Below are 22,008 nucleotides of genomic sequence, written 5' to 3' on the forward strand. Positions count from 1 at the left end.
CACAGGCTCCTGTCCGTGCTCCTTCGTACTCGTGGCATGCCTCGCCTGCCTTTTTCCCTTTTATCTCGCTTACCGTGGCAACGTGCCAGAACGCTTAGGATGCGAAGCTACACCCTCACCGCACGTCCCTCTTCCGTCCACGATCACCCGCTCTGGAGAGATCCAAATACAATGAGGAGTGCAGTTTTTTTTAAAAGGCGTAACTTTATCATTCACCCAAAAATCAGATTTGTCCAGAGAAGAACGCCAGCGAACAGGAATGCATTAATAAGGAGAAATGATTCTTTACCAAAAAAAAAATCGAGAGAAATGATTCCACGACACACGGTACAACGTATGTAATTTCACTCAATCAGACCGTGGCACCTGGAACCACCACTCACGTGATGAAGGAAGATTTAGTAACGATTATTCGTTAGATTGTGGGTTGTGTCCGTCTGATATTTGGGAATCCCGTTCGCCCTTTTTGGCGAGGATGGAAGCCTGGAGACCATCCAGCGATCCCGACCGACCGATCGATCCACGCAGGGATCGAGTCGGTGCGAGGGTTAGGTTTCTCATCCTCAGAATACATATATATATATATAATATTTATATATAGATAATCATCGGGGTTTTGCCTGAAAGAGAGTTCCCGAGAAAGAGAGATCGAGAAAGAGATTTGATCGAGAGAGCAAGAGGGGGGGAGAGAGAGAGAGAGAGAGAGAGAGGAGGGGATGGGGGATTACCACAGCCATGGCGGGCGGGGGCATGGGTGCTGCCCCCCGATGGATCTGATGCGCTCGGAGCCGATGCAGCTGGTCCAGATCATTGTCCCCATCGAGTCCGCCCACCTCACCGTCTCCTATCTCGGCGACCTCGGCCTTCTCCAATTCAAAGATGTGCGGTTCCTTCTTATTCTCCTCCCACAATTCTTTTTTTCTTTATATTTCTCGTTGATTTTTGCGAAGTTCTATTGTTGCCGCAATCGTTGCCATGTTGAAACCCTAGCGTGGATCTGTTGGCAAGATTTGTTTTCTTTTTTCAAAAATTATGTCTCGTTTGCGGGGTTCGATTTCTATGTATTACTTCCTCTGCCTGTTTGATAAGAACATGGGATATCCCCTCTTTCTGATGTTGGATTTAATGCCTCGATTTCATGGTTCGCGATCCTTTCTTATTTAAAAACTTTTTAATAATAAAAAGTGAAGCTTTTATGCTTTCGCAATTATCTTGAGTTTTGGCAGTTTCAATTTTGATAACCATGCCATGGAGCATGTAAATCGTGTAGGCGATGAGCTAAAGAAAGATAATAGTTGGACTATATTTTCCCTTTCCCTGCTCGAGCTTCCTTTTTTCGCCAGGAAAAGAATTGTCCAGAGGGCCAAGTTATTAAAAATGGACCAAGGTACAAACATGGCTAACATTAAATAGCCTTTTGTGATTTTTTTTTTAAAAATTTACGTAGTTCTGCCTTCTATTTTAAGAGCTTAGATTTTCCGTGATGGATGCCAGATTTCACTTAGATGGTTGTGCAGGACACTATCTGATCTTATTGGATAATCACTTTGACAAGGATGAAATTTCAATCTTTTCTGTGAAGGGGGTAAGGGTTTAGGGTTACGAGGTGTTCATTATTGTCAGGTTGTAGGCTCCTGATTGCTTAAAACCATTGCACATGAAGATTGCCAGAACTCCTTTTTTGTTTTTCCTGAACTCATGTGATCATCGATACTATTGAAACTAACTGATCAAAGGTTTACATGGTATTATAGAATGTTTACCTATGATTGCTATTAAGAAATCGTTTATGATTGATGAGACAATCAGAATGGGGAACTTTAGTTTGTTATGAATTGTAAGTATGCGTCTTATGGAATGTGGATAATTTCAACATGGACGCTACCCATCAAGGTGCAACCTCAAAACATTTACCAATACTGTTTCCATCTTTATCGTTTCCTTTTATCTCTTTGGGTAACAGAACAATTATTTTCAAGGAATCCATCTTCAGGTTGTTTTGTGATATTAGTCTTCAATTTATACCTCGTGGTCTGTTTTAGTGGATCATCTATTGGAGATCCCAATTTGCACTTATATAACATTGTGTGGTTGTTCATCAACCTTGTGGAGAAGCCATCTATCTATATCATCTGGCTTTATGGTTTGATTTATGACCATGAAGTCTTGAGAACGTTAAAAACCAGCTCTAAACTTGATGCCAACCCTCTGATGTCATAGAGTCCCCTAGAGAATATCTGGACGATTGACATTAGCTTCTTTTTTATTTTATTTTAATTTTTTATTTTTTAATATGTGGTGGTTTCCTTGCAATAATGTCACATCCTAAGCACCTAACTTAAGAGGGTTGAATTTAGGAACCTGATATATTTTTTTTTAACCAATTTACTGCAAAAGATAGAGGGAAAAATTAAGCAGGATGCAGAAATCGTGGTCATAAATCTGGTTGAGTTGTACCTATAAGAATGGTTAGAGCTGCATCGATGTTCAATTATCCTACAAGTGACAATAATATTTCCTATACAACTTTCATGCTGTTGTTGTCATTATTCTATATAAATCCCTAATATGCACATATTCTTATTTACTTTACTTCATAAAGATGATTAGGGCTTATAGTCTTTTGCTTTCTTACTTTCATTTTTATCTAAAGTTGTTATTTGAGAACTATCGAAACTTGATTCCATGTTTCTCTGCATCTATCTTGTCCTCTTAGTTATAGTCATTATGATGATTACTAAAACTCTAGCATCTAATTTGTATGGTAAAAGCTCTATATGCTCTTAGATGAGGACATCATGATATAGATTGGTCTACGGATTGTTCTTCTGTGTTCTTACTTTAATATCTCTATTTTCTAGTCACATTCCCCTTGACCATCTGTTTTGCTACTTTGCATTTGTTTTCAGGGTACTAAATAATCAATCCCATCATGAACTAGAACCTGCAAATGATAAACTAAAAATATCCTTTTGGTTCTTAAGCACATGCTATAACATCATTCCTACTTTCGTCTTGGCAACTTGTCTGAAGAGCCATTTAAACCAGTTTTTCTCCTTAGAGTGAACAACACTGCCACCCTTGTATCAAAATTTGTGGCAATGCCTGCAACCTAAAATATTTCTGATTCAATAACTTACCTCTTGTATAAAAGTTCTCCTTGTAAGATAATGCTGTCAACATAATATTGATGTTCATGTCACAAAAGGATTTTTCATATTGTATGATAAGTGCTCCTTATAATTGGTGAAGGGCCTAAGGGCTGATAATTTTCTTACTGGCTATAAAAAGACATACTATAGAAATGTATTATATGATAGGTGTGACTCACAACTATGGAAGGATTTTTTTCCCCAGTTAAACCTTGCTGGTAGATGTTGGTAGTTAAAATTATTTGCTATAACAATCTTCATCATTTTAATCTGTTACTGACCTTTTGAACATTCCAAAACTTCATCTCAGTGATTTCTTCTTACAACCCATCTCCTTTAGTGCTTCGTTTGTAATTTTGAGTTTTCAACTTTGAAAGAGGAACACATTTACTTTTGCTGTATCTTGTTGAGATTGATTTCACCCTGGCCAAGTCTAATTTTTTATTTATAAGGGGCTTGTCTGTGGATAATTGTGTAACCAATCAAGTCTTTGACAACTTGCATGACAATCTTGTAACCTTGCATCAACTGTTTCTGACATCACACTATCGAGTGGAAAAAACAATAGAGTGTTGTTCTCGCTGTAGTATGGTTATACTTGGCGGCTTCCCTTCATATTGGTGATAGGAAGGTGATCCTACCCTGGGCTTGGGCTTTATCCTCTTCTGTAAATGAACATTATTACCTTGTTCTGGGTTGTTACTTGAGTGGTATAAAGCCAAATTAAGGTTCTTTCTCCATTATCTTACCATATTTCCTGAAGAGATAGGCATCTTGATGAGTATCATACCTCAGTTGTCCATTCCATAATGGGATTGTTTTTGATTGCTATCAAACATTTAATGAGAACCACAGTTGTGCTTTTATGCAATATTGAAGTAAACCTATGACTGCCAGAAGATCAAATTAAGAACATTAGTTCTGGTTGATGCCATCTTCTGCCATCATTGCTACTTCTGTCTTGGTTCAGCCTATAAAGAATCAATAATAGCTGTAAGGCCTTCAACAGTGTTTTTTGTGAACATATTTCTTTTTATATATTTTAATTTTTGTATTTCTTTTTGTTGGGATGTGGTTAAGAATTTGAGAAATGTTTCCTTGAAAATGCCAACTTATCTTCATGGAGTTTTTTTTCTTCTTTCTATGGTTCTCATTTGCATGCTTTCCATTCTGTGAACCATTTGTTCGATCAATTGAGTGACTAGTGTACTGATAAACACATTTTCTGTAATTTCTATTGTATCAGAGATTTGTTTCACTTATTCCTGTGGGAAGGGTATTATGGATGATTAAAGGAAGCCCGTTTCTCAGGTTTAGTTTGACAAAAATCCTACTCCATGTTAGATTGAGATATAACGCTTGAAATGGATTAAAAATGCTTCTCTGAGTTGGACATATAGAAACTCTGAACAATTCAAGCCTTTGAGTAATATTATAATTTTTTAACTTAATATGAAATATGAGTTATGTTTTTCATGTGATTATCCATATGATTTTAGGGTTATTTTTTTTAGATCATAATTTATTTTTCTCTATAATTTTAACTTTTAAAGGAAGTGACCTATTGTGCTCATCTTAAGTTTTGAGGCATGGTTAACATAGTTCTTGTTTTGGTTTACCAACAAAACCCTGATATCAGTACAGGATTTACATTTGTGATTTAAACTCTATAACTGACATGATATAGCATGGAATGCTTCCATGGTTTTTGAATTTGATTTGCTAATCTGTTTTACTTGTGATCTAATATAGCAATTATTTCAGCTTAATGCAGATAAGAGTCCTTTCCAGCGGACGTATGCTAACCAGGTACTTTTGTTTTCTTTCTTAGCATTTATTTAATCTGCATCAGTATTGTGTTTTTCAGAATATCCTTCCATGTCAATCTTCATGAAGATGCTGGTCATCTAGACATTTATGCCAGTTAATATAATTGTTAACCATGGTTGACTTATGTGCTTTCCAATTAATACTTATGCATGATGCCATAAGTCCTTGTAGACTTTTTTACCTCATTGCTAATTTGCTAGATATCATTTTGATGTTGGCATTATAAGTTGTGTTTGGATCATGTGAAGTCCTTTTCAATTTGTCCTATCATTTGCAAAATAAAATGAAGAAAAAACCTAGATTACAGTTTTCTTTTTTTTTCCTTCATCAGCATTCATGACTGTGAGAAAGTAGTTGTACACCCAACTAGTTGTTGCGTATCACTGTTGCATGTTATTTGTTTTATATTCCTGAGACTCCGGCTATGGCTCGAGACCTTGGTATTACTGTAATTTTTTTGGCTTTGAAATCATAAAAATAACAAATAAACCCATGTTCTATATATTGTTTATAGATCTTCTAATTCAAAAGAAATGAGAGCAAAGAAGTAAAAGAAAATCATAGCAAACAGGCCTTGTTAGGTTTTAAAATGATTCAGCATTTATATTCATTAATTTAACATCCATTATTAGCACTTTAGCAGAGTTTATTATTACTTAATTTATCACAACTTTCATTGTTGTTATTTGAGTTGTTTTGTTCTCTTTTTGATATATTTTATGTAATAAATCCCTTTTTGCAATTACTTGGTTAGATCATTGTTGTAAATGCATGGAATTAGTGATGTTATTTTTTGTCATTAATGATGCAAATGTCATATGTTACTTCAGATGTACCTCTATTTAAATAAGTCACTCTAAATGTATGTTGGCTTTGTGTCTATTTTGGTATACTTAGATCTGAGATTTGAGTAAATGACTGGCCTATCTGCAGGCCTTCCATTCTAGAAAGGACTTGATCATCTAGAACTCAGGGGTCATGAGAGCAAACAATCCTGCTTGTCTTAACCATTACCATAATGTACAAGTTTCATAGTAAATAATTTTGTGCGTTTTGGATTTGTGTAGGTGATTCATTCTTCTCAAGGGATATTTTATAATTTCTTTCATACAACGTAATTGCATATTCTTTTTGGGACCTCTTTTCCTCTTTTGAGCTTACATAGGATTGTCAATTGCACATGTTTGACTTCTTTAGGACATAGATAGTAGAGTTACCGACCATGGAGAATTAAAGACAAATGGACGGAGTGGGAAATAAACAAAGAGGTGGATGGTTTTCTCCAAGAGAGTGAGAAAAGGTGTTCTTTGGTTGCCCTTGTAATTTGCACGTGTAATGCATGCTGTTTACTCGAGGGAAGAGAGTATTAAATGGATGTTTCATAAATATACTCCTTTTTAATCTTCATTTATTTCTCTCTCTTTTTTATTCATGCTAGAGTGAACTTAGTGCTTTTTGTATTTCCTATAGACAAAACAACCTTTTATGTTAAATGTGCTGCCCGCTGTGAAAGTTTTTTAAGTCCAGACATTCTTCAAATTTGACACATCACTAGTTTCACAACTTAGAATTTTCTGGTAATAATTTTAGCAATGGTATCATCCCTGGACATTAATCTATCTTGTAGGCTATTCATCAATCTTCAAGAAAGAAGTTGATCTTTTTCTCTTTAGTTACATTACCAGTCAGTAGCTTATGGTTTTCCCTGCTCCATTATTTCCTGGTTGATGATTTGCAATCATAATTTTCTGTTAGTGTTATAATTGCCCATAAGCATTTTGTGTTTGGGCATTCTACAATTTAGACATGTAATTAATTTCATTGCATAAAGGTTTTTCTTCTGCATGATGAAATTGATAGTCATATCAGCAATAGTATGGCCTTTGTTAATATTTGTGTACTTTGTAATATTAAATTTAAACTGATTGCAGATAAAAAGATGTGGAGAGATGGCTCGTAAGTTAAGGTTTTTTCGGGAGCAAATGACAAAGGCAGGTATATCACCTTCAGCAATGTCCTTGACACAGACTCATATCGATCTTGATGACTTGGAGGTAGTTTATTTTTTTTTTTTTTGCTAGCTAATTGACATACTACTATGTCTATATATTTAATGCACAAAACTTAAGGCTTTAACCCTTGATCTGTTGACATAGATAAAACTTGGAGAGCTTGAAGCTGAGCTGATTGAAGTTAATACAAATAGTGAAAAATTGCAACGCACTTATAACGAGCTATTGGAATATAAACTTGTCCTTCAGAAGGTATACATTTCTTTCACTCGTAGAATATCATAATGCACACAAGCAAAGCTCAAATGTTTATTATAACATGGCAATATGGTAATATATGTTGATTTTAATGCTTATTCAAGTCAAGATACTAGATTTGCTACCTTGGGACATCTTATGGCGCTAATGGTAGCTTGTCTTGACTTGCTTTTTTTTTTTTTTTTGTAATTCTATTTCAAAATCAATATTATTCCAACAATTTTCTCCTTTAATTGATTCATTGTTTAATTTTACATTTAAGCTTGAGAAAATAAATTATTATAGTTCTCATATGGTTGTTAAACTATATGTTTTCCATTATTTTACTCAAAACAGAACGTAAGTCTAGAATGCTTTAGTTATTTGTAATTCTTAACCTAAATGGGCCACCATATGTTTCAGCTTGTATCAGTTGAAACTAGTGCAGCCTCACCTGAACACATTCTTTGAATGAGATTAATTTATTGTGGTAAATTGATCACATTTTGTGCTAGTTACCATCTATAAAAATGAACAAGGTTTTAAATGCTGATACCAAACCTTGTACTGTTTTTACATCTGAATGGTGCAGTATTGGTATGCTACTGGTGCCGATAGGTATTTACCGAAACTAAAAAATTATTGATACCCACAAGTATGGTCAGTACTGTACTGTCAGTATGGACTGGTATGGCCAAGACATATCGGTACGGATTGTTTTGACATCCTGGCACTTGTGTGGATGCTGGTTTCACATTGCAACGGTATGGTATTGACAATACTATCCTGTTCTAGCAGTTTTTGAATCTATGAATATAAATAATAAATATTTATTTATAAATATTTTATGCGTATGTAACCATGTATATCTCCATGAACATGCCTATCTATGTCCATCTGTGCTTATGGATGTTTATCTTTGCGTGTACATGTACATGCATGCATGTATGCACGCATGTGGATATAGATCACGACATCATGTGTTTTTCAATCCTTGACAGGATTGCATCACTGAGTTTGTGAACTACGTCCTTCTGATCTGTTTAGTTCTAATTTTAACTGAGTGTACTACTAAGTTTATATTCAGTGTACTACTAAGTTTATATTGCTGCTCCTTTTCAACCACATTTTCTTTAATCTCATTTCAATATTATTCTATTTTTAACTGATAAATGATCCAATTCAGAGGAAAGGTTAAGTTTGAGTATAATGTCCTTTATGGTGCCAATACATCTTCTGGCAGTTTAATTATTGTTATCATTTTGCCCTTGATTTATTATTAAGCAGATACTGAACATATGCTAAAGTATTGGTCTATTACGATACTCTTTTCTGGATCATTTGGTGAGGCTTACATTCTTGCACTTGTAAGGTGACATTGCAATTATGGACCCGGCCTATATTACTGGGGTTTGAAGTCTCACTCCCTGAAGAAGTTGATGATCTGTCAACTAGAGTTGTTTCTTTCCTGCCACAAATATAAAAGGTCAAAGAATTTCAAATTGCATCCGAACACAGTATGGGATGTAGTTATGGTTGATGACAATGCGGCAAAACTAACTTAGTCAGTGACTTTGGGTTTTGTTGTGTGCCTTTAGATATTCTAATTCCTTGTTATTGGTGGGATGTGGAATTTGAAATCCAGCATAGCAGAAACAAATTCGCCTTGAGCAATTATTCAATTCCTTCGCAATTAATTTTGAGAAATTGATGTCTGTGAAATTGCAGAAGCTATTTGATATTGACATTCATGTACCTTTTGAATAAATGCTAAAGTGAATTTAGTCTCATCTCATGGTTCCAAGAGTTTTTCTCTTTGTTTCTGAAACATGATTGTTTGGTTTATAAGCCTGATGTTTTAACTCTTTGATTTGTATAAGTGAAAAATTGCATGAGATCTATGTCCTATATTTTAATATTTGAAAGATGCAAAATTATTTTGATTTTGTGGACATAGATCAGTTGATCATTACAGATCTGCAGCAGTCTTTATAACTTGTTATTGAAGCATCTCATATTATTAATGTATGATTAAGTGATGAAGTAATGATGCCTCAATCCCTGGAATTAGCTCTGTAGAATGTGAAGTTTTAGAAGAGGAGGTTTTTTTGTTACATGGCTTGGAATCCTGTTTTCATGGCCTCAGCGTCTTATTCTGAAAAATTCTACTTTGTAAAAGTGGTTCATGGAAATTTTAAATTGATTGACTTAAAGTTTCTTGTCTTTAAAATATGGGATGCATTTTCTGCCTTATTTTCAGGCTGGTGAATTTTTCTACGCAGCTCAAAGTAGTGCTACAGCCCAACAGAGAGAGATTGAAGCACAGCAAGTCTTCGATGGTTCTCTTGACAGTCCTTTGTTATTGGAGCAAGTATAATTGCAGACATATTCTGTGCGCTTTCTTTTTTCATTTTCCTCTGAATTATAATTCTAACATATTCTTCTTCAGGAAAGTTTGGCAGATCCATCAAAGCAAGTAAAACTTGGGTTCGTTAGTGGCCTTGTACCCAAAGAAAAGTCAATGGCTTTTGAAAGAATTCTATTCCGTGCTACCAGAGGAAACATGTACCTCAAACAGGTTGCAGTTGAAGATCCAGTCACCGACCCAGTTTCAGGAGAAAAGGTCTACACTTTTTACATGCAAAACTGTGCTAGAAGTCATGAAACTAAATACCTACTCTGCACAGTGTTCTAATTAAACATTATTTATGTCCCATCATGCTTCCGATATTATTTTCCAGTATTTGAATCCACTCATATGCATGCCTCATTCTGAGGTGCATGTGTCTGTGTAATAAGTTGTTGGCATCGTGTTATTGTATTCTCAATAGTCTACTTGGCAGCAAGAAGGAACCAATAGTGCCAAGAATGTTTTTACGTGTTCTAGTTCATGCATGCTTGTTATTTGATTACGTTTTAAACATAAATATTCATTGATGACCAATATTTTGATTTAAATACTAGCCATGAATTCATGTGAATTTTACTTGAATGTTCTGAGCATACTTATTGATGATTGGCTAATGCTTGGTTTCTTCCATATATGCCTTACCTGTTGTTTATGTTTATTTACAGGTTGCCAAAAATGTCTTTGTAGTCTTCTACTCCGGGGAAAGAGCAAAGACGAAGATTCTAAAGATATGTGAAGCTTTTGGTGCCAATCGTTATCCATTTACAGAGGATGTGGGCAAACAAATGCAGATGATTGATGAGGTTTGTGCACCCTATTTCACTAATTTAGTTTAATCCTTGGGGCAGTTTTAATTATCAATTAATACATGTCAACATTTATGTCTGTATTTCTGTGATGTTAATCTTGGACCCAACAACATTCTAATTTTATAGAATGTTTCTTCTTTAAAAGAAAGTTCAGTATCATAGATATGTTTTCTAAGTATCATAAAAACTATATTTTGCCATAAAAACATTTACTGATGTGAAGGGTTTATGTACCAATACCATAAACAATTCACCCTTTGATTATCCTGAAATAATACTGGATTTGAGTTTTTTCTGCACTTTATTGTTTTCCTTTCCTAAAGTGTGGTTTTCCTGCATGTGTGCAACTTTTTAATGATATTTTGATGATCAACTTACTTGGCAAGTTTGTTTTTGGTGTTAGTACTTTCTTCTTCTATCTGACTGCGTGTTGTCAAGTAGTATCATCCTGTTACTGTGTCAATATGCTTGGTACAAGGTCGATTCAACATACCGACACTTGGTACACCCCCTGTACCACGTATGTGTATGGTATACTATGGTCGTTACACATTGGTACTGTTTGGTATGGCAAATGATGTTGCCAACCTTAAGATTATAATATGATTCATACTGCAAGGCACTCACCTTTTTAGAATTCTTCCACAACATAGTTGAGTATCAAATTTATAGGGGTTTGATTTGGTAGACTTGGGTCCTCATTGGAATCTCACATGGTCCAAAACCAATTTTTTGATTTTGGAAATTGGATGAGATATTATTTTCGTTTCCCCTTTGTGTTGCTTTTTAGTTGTTCGTTTGCTGTATTATCATTTTCTTATGTTTGTGCTGTGACTGGTGATGATGAACTTGAGTTCGGAGCAAAGACTATGTCTGATTTTGGAAAATTGTGATATGCCTGGTTTATTATACATGATATTGTTGCAAGTTGCAACCATGTTAGATGGTATTGTGCATTGTTATGGGGCATTTAGAGAGCAAAAAGCAAAGAAAAAAAGGAGAAAAGATAGGAAAAAATAGAAAAAGCAAAAACTTATTGTATTTTAAATAACTTGTAGAATTTTTAAATGTCCTTGAAAGCTTGAAAGTTTATCACTCTACATGCACTCTTATTTTAAGATATTATTACATCCATAAAACAATGTTTTTTCTCAGTTTGCTACTGGTGCGCAGAAGCTTGTCCTTAAGCTGAACTTGGACTAGCTGCAAACTATGACTCAAACCTTTTAGTTACCTAGCCCCCGCATCCCCAGTGCCCAAAAATAAAAGAGATGACTTGAGAATACATATAGATGCAAGAATAAAAGGGATTTTCCCTTGCCAAATATTATGACAAGGTATACTCCGTGCAACTCCACCAAGGGATTCTTTTCCCTGCACACCACAATGACTGTTCAACGATTTAATCTAGATTTTCTTTATGGGGTGCACCTATTGGTATGTTGCCTTGATCATGGTGTGTGAACCATGACACCTGCATAGATTTGCTTGTATTGAAATCGTGCTTTGCTACTACAACATCCATTCCAGGTGTTCTGTTCTTAGAGCTTGAGATTGCAATCTTGAGACCACTGTGAAGTTTCCTGGGGGCACTCCAGAAGGCCTGACCATCTGAGGGAAATAATCTCTGTAGGATACAGTCCACTGTGCCTTTTCTCATTCATTTATTATCATCTTGTAGGAGGATGGTTAAAATTTTGTAATAATTGATCGGATTTTTGAAGGGTGCAAGTATGATATTTAATTGTCCAGTGGATGTGAAAGTTACTGAGTTAGATTCTTTTTCAAAAGGACAAGCTGTAGTGTGAAGTCATGGCCATTTCATGTTTTCCATATTTGAGAATCAACGGTCTTTTAGACTTTTGCTAGTGTTATGTTTCCATGTTTATATCCTCTCCAATTCTTCTAAGGCAGTGTTGCTGATGTACCTATGATGGTGACTACCTATTGAAGGGGGCATATTTACCAGCTTAAGTATTCTCCAACCATGACTCCAGATCAGTTTTGGGTTGGTTGAGAATTGAGATGGACCCAAACTTTACCTGAATAGGTTCTGGCTTTAAGAAATATAACCAGGTTCTTGGTCATTCTTCTAGCCAAAAGTTGACTGACTTTGCAGTTGGCCTGTTGCCTTGGTGGGCCAACTTGACCCATTTGCATTCTTACTTGTGGTATGGTGTGATGTTTTGGTTATAATTTTTTTAGATACTTTAAAGATTTATAGTTTTGGCTTTTGTTCCTTTCGAATATCTTAGTGCTTGAAATGTATTGTAGAATTCAAAATTTTTTACCAAAGCTCCTCCTCTGGTTTGATCGTTGCATATCATATATTTTCCCCATGGTATATGATGCTGGACCGAACCACCCAGTTTGGTTGGCATTGTGCCGTACTAACCATGAACCAAGGCTAATGTTTTAGAAAAATTACTTTCCAGATTGCTCTTCAATTTTTAAAGTTAAAACTATAGTTTGGAGTTGACTAAGAATCCATGTATTTTGATCTTCACATGGACTCAAATTTTATAAAATTCAAAAAGTGTTCTTTAAATTTCAGAAGTTCAGTTTCTGTCTGTCAAAGTAACTAAGCGTCCATTAGATATCATGTTTTGCTATTTGCCATAAAAGTTGACACTTGGCCAGGACAAGTTGCCTTGGCTGTGTTTATGCTCTGAGGGTTTTAAACACTTACTTTCCAACTTGACTCCTCAAGTTTCAAATTTAATATTATGTTTCTGGAGCTGATGAAGAATCTGTTGATCTTAGATTTTAATATGGACTCAGATTGTATAAAGGTACAAAAGTATTCTTCAAATTTTTAGTAGTTAATCCAATTTCTGTTTGTTGAAGTAACTAAGCATTGTTTCTTTGTTTGCCTTGGAAATTGATGAATGGCAATACAAAATGGTACTGTTAGATATACAACAATTCTATGATCTGCAATGATTACTAGCATCTATGTTTGCTCACTCCAGCTTAAAAGCAAGTCCACCACATTGGTAAATATGATAACAAGTTTTCCATCGTAGTGCTGAAAATTTTGTCCCTCAGTCTGCAATAAGTTGAAAAAGAATTCTAGTTGCTTATTTTTATAGGATTCTTGATCGATTGCTAAGGTTGCTAGGCATGTAGATTATGCAGTACAGCAGGGTAATATCAGTGATCTATGGATCTGTACAACTTTTTGCATGTTTTTGAACTCCATACATGATTATTTTTGTTTGACGGTATCAAAAAGCATGATGTTCCATAATGATGTTTATGCTGTTTTGCATCTTCTTTGGGATTTCAATGGTGAATGATAAATTGCTGAGTTAAAGATATTGCTTGTTGCTCTATTTTCATCTTTAGGTCAGATATTTCAGCTTGCTTTTATTTTATTTTCGCTCTTTAATTGGCAAACTTGTTTTGTTACTTCTACTTTCTATTCTCATGTGGATGGTGGATATCTTTTTAGTATTAGCTAAAATTATTTAGATGGTATTATCTAACTAAATAACAAGTGGGTTTTATACTTCTTTTTTTAATGATTGACATGTGTGATGGGACTCATTTTTTTGTTCTCAATTTCTAGCTATGAGAACCATGTACAGTTTTATCTGAATTTTGGAGCTACTGGATTTAGGTGTCAGGAAAAACCTCAGAGCTGAAGACCACAATAGATGTCGGATTAATTCACCGCGATAATATACTTAAAAATATAGGCCATCAGTTTGAGCAGTGGAATCACTTGGTAAGTTTGATTTTTTTTTTTTAAATGTTTTTTTTGTTAAAATCACTCAGAAATTATATTTGCTTTATCCTCTGACGTTAGCATGGGCTTTTATTCATATATTTTTATATTTTTTCTGTTGACACTTCAAAAGCATTTGGTCAGCACTATGTCAGCATAGACAGGTTTTATGATTTCTTGAATTTCACCAAAGCCCAAATTTTCCAGGTAAGGAGAGAGAAATCTATATACCACACTCTAAACATGCTCAGCCTTGATGTAACAAAGAAATGTGTAGTTGCTGAGGGCTGGAGCCCTGTTTTTGCAACTAGTCAGGTATCTCTTTCTAATTATTATTTTAATGTTCTGAGGTCTTCCTTGGTAAAAGTTTTCTGTTATCGTAGTGTTCTGTATTAGTGGCCCATAAACACTCTGTTGAGCTTACCTTTTCCAGGTTCAAGATGCATTGAAGCGGGCTACCTATGATAGCAACTCCCAAGTTGGCTCTATTTTCAGGTTCTCTATACGAAAGAATCTCCACCAACATATTTCCAGACAAACAAATTTACTTCAGCTTTCCAGGAAATTGTTGATGCTTATGGGTAAGTTCAATGGGTTTAACTGGAAATTTTTATCTCTTACATGGTCACATATGAAAACTGAGCTATTTTTGTAATACACCTGTGCTATGTGAAGGTATTAGAGTGTGTGAGAGTAAAAAGGTCATCCATTTAGAAACTTAAAGTAACCTGCACAAATTCAAATTGGCTCTAATTTTGCTGTTTGTGTACTTAATTTTAATATGTTTTTTAACATTTTGGCCCGTATACAAAAAAGGAGATGATCCAGAAGTGAGTAAATACTAGTATAATGATAATATATAGCAATAAATGCTGAAGAGAACATCGGAATCAACATTTTTTCAGCTATGTTGATGTCAACTTAATATTCATCAAAATCAAACTTTCTGATCCAAAGAATGGAAAAAATGATGATTCAACTTTTAACAGAATAGCTTCATGATTTTATAAATGTGACATCTGGGGATACTGCTAGAAAATAATTTCCTGAATAGTTAATGTTTATACTTTGTTCTCTTGCTGAACCATAATGGTTTTCGGATACCATTATATGACTAAATTGTTTAGCGTATACATGGTTATGACAGTTAAGAAAGATACTGTACATAGCAAAATCATGGATTAATGCATGGTTATATTCATATAATAGTGAAGGGGGTCATGTATACGCTGCAAAAGTGTGTTGGATATAGCAAATTGAGCTCAAGAATTGGTTTTAGTGTACTGCTAATTGTTTTTCCATTTGTAAGCGACAAGGTTTTAAATATTGTTACTGAACCCCATTCTTCCGTGGGAATGGAACGGTATTAGTGCAATACAAGTATGATGGTATGTACCGAAACTTACAAATTCTAAAAAATTGAAAAACCATTGGTACAGATCCTCATGGTATTGCCGGTACCAAGGTTCTCTATCTCAGTATTGGGCCTTGTACTGGTACTATCCTAAAATAGTGTCGGTATGCTCGATATGGGGGTCAGTTCAGCGTACCAAGTATCGTACACATCTTGTACTGTGTATCAGTTCGATGGTGGTGTAGCATGGTTGGTATGCACCAGTATTGATCGGTACAACAAACCTTGGTCGGTACCTATTGATATGCACTGGTATGTACCGATATGGATTGGTATAGACTGGCACAGCTGGTACACACTTGTATGCACACTGGTGTGGGTTGTGCACTAGAATAGTGATACCAGTTTTATCGTCCATTTGGTGATTTTTGAAACCATAGCAAGCGATGATAAAGACCCATTCCCCTAGTGAATAACAAACCACCACTAATATCCCAATACCTATTGGTTTAGGCTTGGGTTCATATAGTTTGTCGCCACCGAATGGTTCTGGATATCGGCTAACCTAAGCTGCTTCTAAAATTGTTCCTACCATGTGAGGGATCGAGCTCCTTTTTTTTTTTTTTTTTTTTAAATCCTTGTTTAATCATCTTAAAACCTTTCTTACTAGATTCCTTGCATTAACAGTGCATTTTGGGGAACAGTGAATATTTGTTTCCCCCTATTGGGATCATTTTAGAACTTCCCTTTTTCTGCATCTGTGCCTCTCATGTCACTTTATGTAGCTAGACCGTCTGTAAAGATAACATGCATAATTGTCATGATTAATATTCTGTATATAGGTGTCAACAAGGCTCTTTGTAGTGAAAATCCCCCAAGCTTTGTCAGTAACACAGCTACCACGTCTTGCCTTCTTTTTGTACTTCACCCATAACCTGTAATTTACTGCTTTTGTTTTAAGAGCTTATTCATATTTTGTGAAGCTCCAAATTGCATTATGCAGTAAAGTTAAAATTCCTAATATTGGCATGTAACCGGAAATGTGATCTAGAAATTTCTTGTTTAGGTTTTTTGGTTGATCTTGCCTATTTTTATAACATGTCTGCTATAATTTACTTGTTCAACATGTTTTTTAAAGGTTATTTCTTGGAGAAGTTTTTGTTACTGAATTATCTGTTCATTGTAAATAGGGAACAGTCTTCTGTGAATCATTCTGGCTAAAAGTCTAAAATATACATGCACACATATATATAAAACAAACATTTAGTGGCTGCTGGATGACTACAATTTTTTGTGAAGCATCCATTTCTTGTGAATCATCTATTGTCAGGGATGGCAATTGATAAATACTAAACTGCGATTATCTACTGCATCTTTTTGTTTATTTAGATTCTGTAATTGTATGCATAGGCCCTCAATAAATTGACATGCTATATCTTTAGATTCTGTAATTGTATGCGTAGGTCATCAATAAATTGACATGCTAATGTACAATACTAAAACAATCATGTGTCTCACGTTTTCTTTGTTTTTTTTTTTTTCAAATATCTGATATATTGGAACGTTAATCACCTTGAAGATAGGGATTGTTCTGTCAGTTTCCAGGAGAATCTACCTAATACTGTGGCTTATGCTTATTGCAGGGTTGCCAAATATCAGGAAGCAAATCCTGGTGTTTACACTATCATTACATTTCCTTTCTTATTTGCTGTCATGTTTGGTGATTGGGGCCATGGTATTTGCTTGTTACTGGTAACTATGTATTTCATATTCCGAGAAAAGAAACTATCTTCCCAGGTCAGCTGTTGAGAGCATCTTTCTTTCGCTGTATATGCTCCAATTCTTTGTAGTTGTGAACGCTGGTCATTCTAAGTAGATCACTAGCAATGAAGTTTGTAATTTTTAACTTGTAAATTTCATTTCTTTTTGAAGTTGCTACTCTAAATAACATAGAAATTTCTATATTCAATGCTGCATATGATTATATTTTCTGACTGTTTAATATTTCATGATCATATGAGACAACTTTCTAAATAAGATGCATGTCATATCTAAAGTAGATGCCTAGAAAAAACACCTCAATAACATGGAGACAAAAGCAACCTGAATATTTACCACTATGAATTTGGATTATTGTTGTGATAAATAGACTCATGAATAGAATCATAGTAAAAATTATTAGTTCTGTTATATTGTTGCTAGAAAGTCCTGCTTGATTGCCTAAAACCATCCATGTTTATTTTACATGTGATTTTGCCATATTGCATATGGTAACCAGATGATGTCTTAGGCTACACAACAAGTGGGTATATGTGCAGTGTGCACTACTTTGTTGTGCAATTTGCCTAAACATTAATGTGAACTGCACAAAGTTTTTGCGTAACAAGGGAAACTAGCTATATCAACATCACTATTCTCTGTAGATTCTGCATCTCTATCTAACTGTGGTGGCCTTTAGAATGTTGAACTTCAATTCTTGAAATACCATCGAAAGGAAGCTGAGGCATATACTCCTAGCCATTTGTAAGGGATAACTTACAGTATTGTTTCAGGCAATTGATTCCGATGAATAAAATTTTAGCTTATCTAGTTCCTAAGAGCATAGAGCACGATTCCTTTTAGATGGAAAATGAATTTGGGAACTTGTTTGCATTTTCAGCCTATAGTCATATCTTTGATGGCTGTGAAGATTCTTATCATGCCCTCGAACATAGAACATTTTTGTAATTCTCCTTTGCTTTTGGTTCACTTTTGCTTAGTCATGATTTCTTACTTTTGCAAGTTCAATCTCATTGAATTGTTTTGGTGCTTAGCAGAAGCTCGGAGACATAACAGAAATGACGTTTGGTGGCCGCTATGTTATTATGATGATGGGATTATTTTCAATTTACGCAGGATTAATCTATAATGAGTTCTTTTCTGTACCATTTGAGCTTTTTGGCAAATCTGCCTATGCATGCCGTGATCCTTCCTGCAGGTAGAGAAAAATTTCGCATCTTGAAAGTTTTCCACTGTTTATTACAAGACTTATTTATTTATTTATTTTGCTCTATTATAGCAATGCTACTACAGTGGGCTTGATCAAGGTGAGATCGACCTATCCATTTGGTGTGGATCCGAAGTGGTATGGTTCCCGAAGTGAGTTGCCATTTCTCAACTCATTGAAGATGAAGATGTCTATCCTTCTTGGGGTAGCACAAATGAACCTTGGCATTGTGTTGAGTTACTTCAATGCGAAGTTCTTTAAGAATAATTTGAATATCTGGTAATTTGATCTTGCTTACATGGATATTGCATTCAGAATCTAATGCAGTTTGTTTCCTGCTCACGTATGCTCTTTATAGTGGTGACAGTACTTTGGTGATCATATAGCATATTTAGAGCCCCACATCCTGTGCTCATTTAGTTTTTATTGCTAATTTTAACATGCTACCTTGCGGACCACAAAGATAATATGGAACTCGCTGGAGGTTAGTGTATCTTAAGGTAACCGAATATGCACCAGCCAACAACTTTAATTCCTGCCAATGTTGAAATTTTTATCCTCGTCCACCATCTATTTCTTGGGGACATTGCACTTAATATTGCTGGAAAGTGACAACATATTGTACCTCAGACTTTGCATGGTCCACTTTGTGGAAGTTTGTAATCATTTGTGTCTGGTTATGGTTATTTATAGATTTTGTCATGTATATCTGGTTATGGTTGATCCTGATCACAAAATCCATTAGCATGCATAAGGATTATTGCACTTATCATTGATCAACAGCATCCATGCATATGTATTTTCTTGTTACTAACAACTGGAAATTTCAGTAATTGTGCGTTTGTTTTCTGTTGCAGGTACCAATTTGTTCCACAGTTGATCTTTTTAAACAGTCTGTTTGGTTACTTGTCACTTCTCATCATTGTGAAATGGTGCACTGGATCAAAAGCAGATCTGTACCATGTAATGATATATATGTTCCTCAGTCCAACAGATGATCTCGGTGAAAACCAGCTATTTCCTGGCCAGAAAACGCTTCAGGTTTGTGCATTTACATCCATACCATATTGTTCTTTACCAATATAACATGAATGTCACTGACGCTGTCATCATTACCAGCTTGTGTTACTTTTCCTGGCCCTCATTTCTGTTCCTTGGATGCTGTTTCCAAAGCCCATTCTCTTGAAGAAGCAACACCAAGAAGTATGTGTCTATCTTAATTGCTTGTTTTTCTTGTAGACCCCTGCGTAACCTGTGCTAATTTTGTGCATGCTTATTGCTTCAGAGACACCAAGGTCAGTCATACACCTTGCTACAGAGCACTGAAGAATCGCTTGAGCTGGAGCAAGATCACAGTTCACATGGCCATGAGGAGTTTGAATTTAGTGAAGTTTTTGTTCACCAACTCATACATACAATAGAATTTGTCCTTGGAGCAGTCTCCAATACTGCTTCATATCTTCGTCTATGGGCTCTCAGGTACACCTTCCATCTTGATAAATTATGGTCATTGATAATGGATTATGCTTATATATTATAAGATGAAACAATGGCTTACTGCACCAGTCCAGTTATTGAGTCAAAGAACATGCGGTGGCCTTGGTCATTATTGAAGGCATTACATAAGATGATTGATGTGCTCTGCTGTCCACATATGAAGTAGAATGTTTCATATTTCTTGCACAAGTTCACATGGTTGCATATTGTTGTTGTGATTTAATTGTATTAACTGCCAAGGCAAAATTAAATGTGTAAGACTGTTTCATATTTTCAGCACTAGTCCACTTTGTCTGATACTGAAACTCTGGTACCTACTAATTGATACTGTTCGGGTCCATGTCTGCAGTCTTGCTCATTCGGAGTTGTCGACTGTGTTTTATGAGAAGGTCCTTCTTCTTGCTTGGGGGTGAGTAGTCTTTGTTTTGCAATTTATTTGTCTCATGGAATTTTCCTGTATGCTGAATGTGAATGACTGGCTGTGCATCAGGTTCAACAATATCATCATTCTCATTGTTGGCTTCATTGTGTTCGTCTTTGCGACTGTTGGTGTTCTGCTTGTGATGGAAACACTAAGTGCATTCTTGCATGCCTTGAGGCTTCACTGGGTGGAATTTCAAAACAAGTTCTATGAGGGAGATGGATATAAGTTCTCGCCATTTTCATTTGCATTGCTGGGCGAGGTTGAAGACTAAGGATGGTATTCTTGGTTCTAATTTACATGTAGCAGGTGGATGGGCTCTGGCAGCCTGAATGAATTGTTGTAGATGGGAAAAAAATACCATACCATTCTTGTTCTCCTGCTTTTTTATTCAGAGGAGGAAGGCCAAGTGACATATGGCCAAGCAAAATGAGTTTATTGTATAGACAGGTGGTTGATTTGGGTTGCCCTCATATGATATTTATTCTTCATTGAAGACTAGAAGGCAATCCAAATGGTGATAATAAATGTTGTAGGGCATCACCTTATTTTACTAGTGCTTGTCGGTAATAAATAAATTTTTGTCCTTTCATAAGCTATGCTATCTGCTAGCTGTCCCTTTAGTTTTCAGTTGTATTCACATTTTAGTCATCGAATCGTCTCAAACATTTCCATATTCTCTTCTGTGCATCTTGCTAATGATGTTTGGCGTGCGTTCGGTAATTAGCCAATCTTTGAAAGAAAAAGGACATCGTAGGTTTGTAACAGATTTTCTTTTTGTGTGTTTGTGTTCAGAATTTAGGACATTTATTAGGTCACCTGACACTATATATATATATATATATATATATATATATATATAGTATGCATTCATAGGATATGCCAATAGGAGTTAAGGCCCCAAGTTGGTTCTTGATGAAGTCATGCCCTAACTCCATTTATAAAAATGTTGTGGCATCTGATATAAGTAACAGGGTGATGAAAAGATGGTCCACGCCTTGTTCCCTGTTTGGAACCAGGTTAGCTGGGGTTTATTCTTATTTATCTTCCAGCCAAACGCCTTGAGTTGTTTGTTGGGATTGTTTACGTCTGTTGTGTGGTTAAACTTTCATGATTAAACTTAAACCGGATATAATTATACTTAGGAGTTCCATGGTACATGTTCAAACCCTGTATAACTTGGTTTAGATGCCCTCCCTCTTCCCCTCTATTATTAGACAAAACGACCATTTTAGGCGTTCTACAATATTAATGTAATATTAATATTAAATAATAGATAATGTAATATAATGTAATGTTAATAATTATAGTGTTGTAGTGTAATGTATGATGTGGTATTAAAGTATAAAATTCTAATACATAGTGTATTATATAATATTCTTATCATATTCTTTATATTATATGATATATTATTATATTATAGAATAATAGGGATTGTGTTGGCAAATGTGTCCAATTTTGTGAAGTTTCACCTTTTTCCTCCACTTGTTTCCAAGGAACATCCGAATAGCAGTTCCCGGTTGGCGTTCAAACACACAAACACAAGTACAATCATTGATTGGGGTAACGG

The 22,008-nt window shown here is 35.2% G+C and overlaps 1 protein-coding gene across 1 annotated transcript; it reads left to right on the forward strand.

Moving 5' to 3' along the window:
* Positions 1-621: 621 nt before the first annotated feature.
* On the forward strand, positions 622-20,991 carry LOC105054293 (V-type proton ATPase subunit a3). Its single transcript, XM_073246074.1, is given in 19 exon segments — positions 622-881; positions 4,917-4,961; positions 6,914-7,036; positions 7,139-7,246; positions 9,492-9,602; positions 9,681-9,854; positions 10,307-10,444; positions 14,073-14,180; positions 14,388-14,495; positions 14,614-14,665; positions 14,668-14,761; positions 17,178-17,331; positions 18,351-18,511; positions 18,593-18,799; positions 19,378-19,561; positions 19,640-19,723; positions 19,806-19,999; positions 20,367-20,426; positions 20,508-20,991. Coding segments are annotated over 19 exon segments (2,475 nt in total). The 5' UTR covers positions 622-716; the 3' UTR covers positions 20,713-20,991.
* Positions 20,992-22,008: the final 1,017 nt, after the last annotated feature.

Source organism: Elaeis guineensis, chromosome 11 (genome assembly GCF_000442705.2).
Source record: "Elaeis guineensis isolate ETL-2024a chromosome 11, EG11, whole genome shotgun sequence".
NCBI classification, from domain to species: domain Eukaryota; kingdom Viridiplantae; phylum Streptophyta; class Magnoliopsida; order Arecales; family Arecaceae; genus Elaeis; species Elaeis guineensis.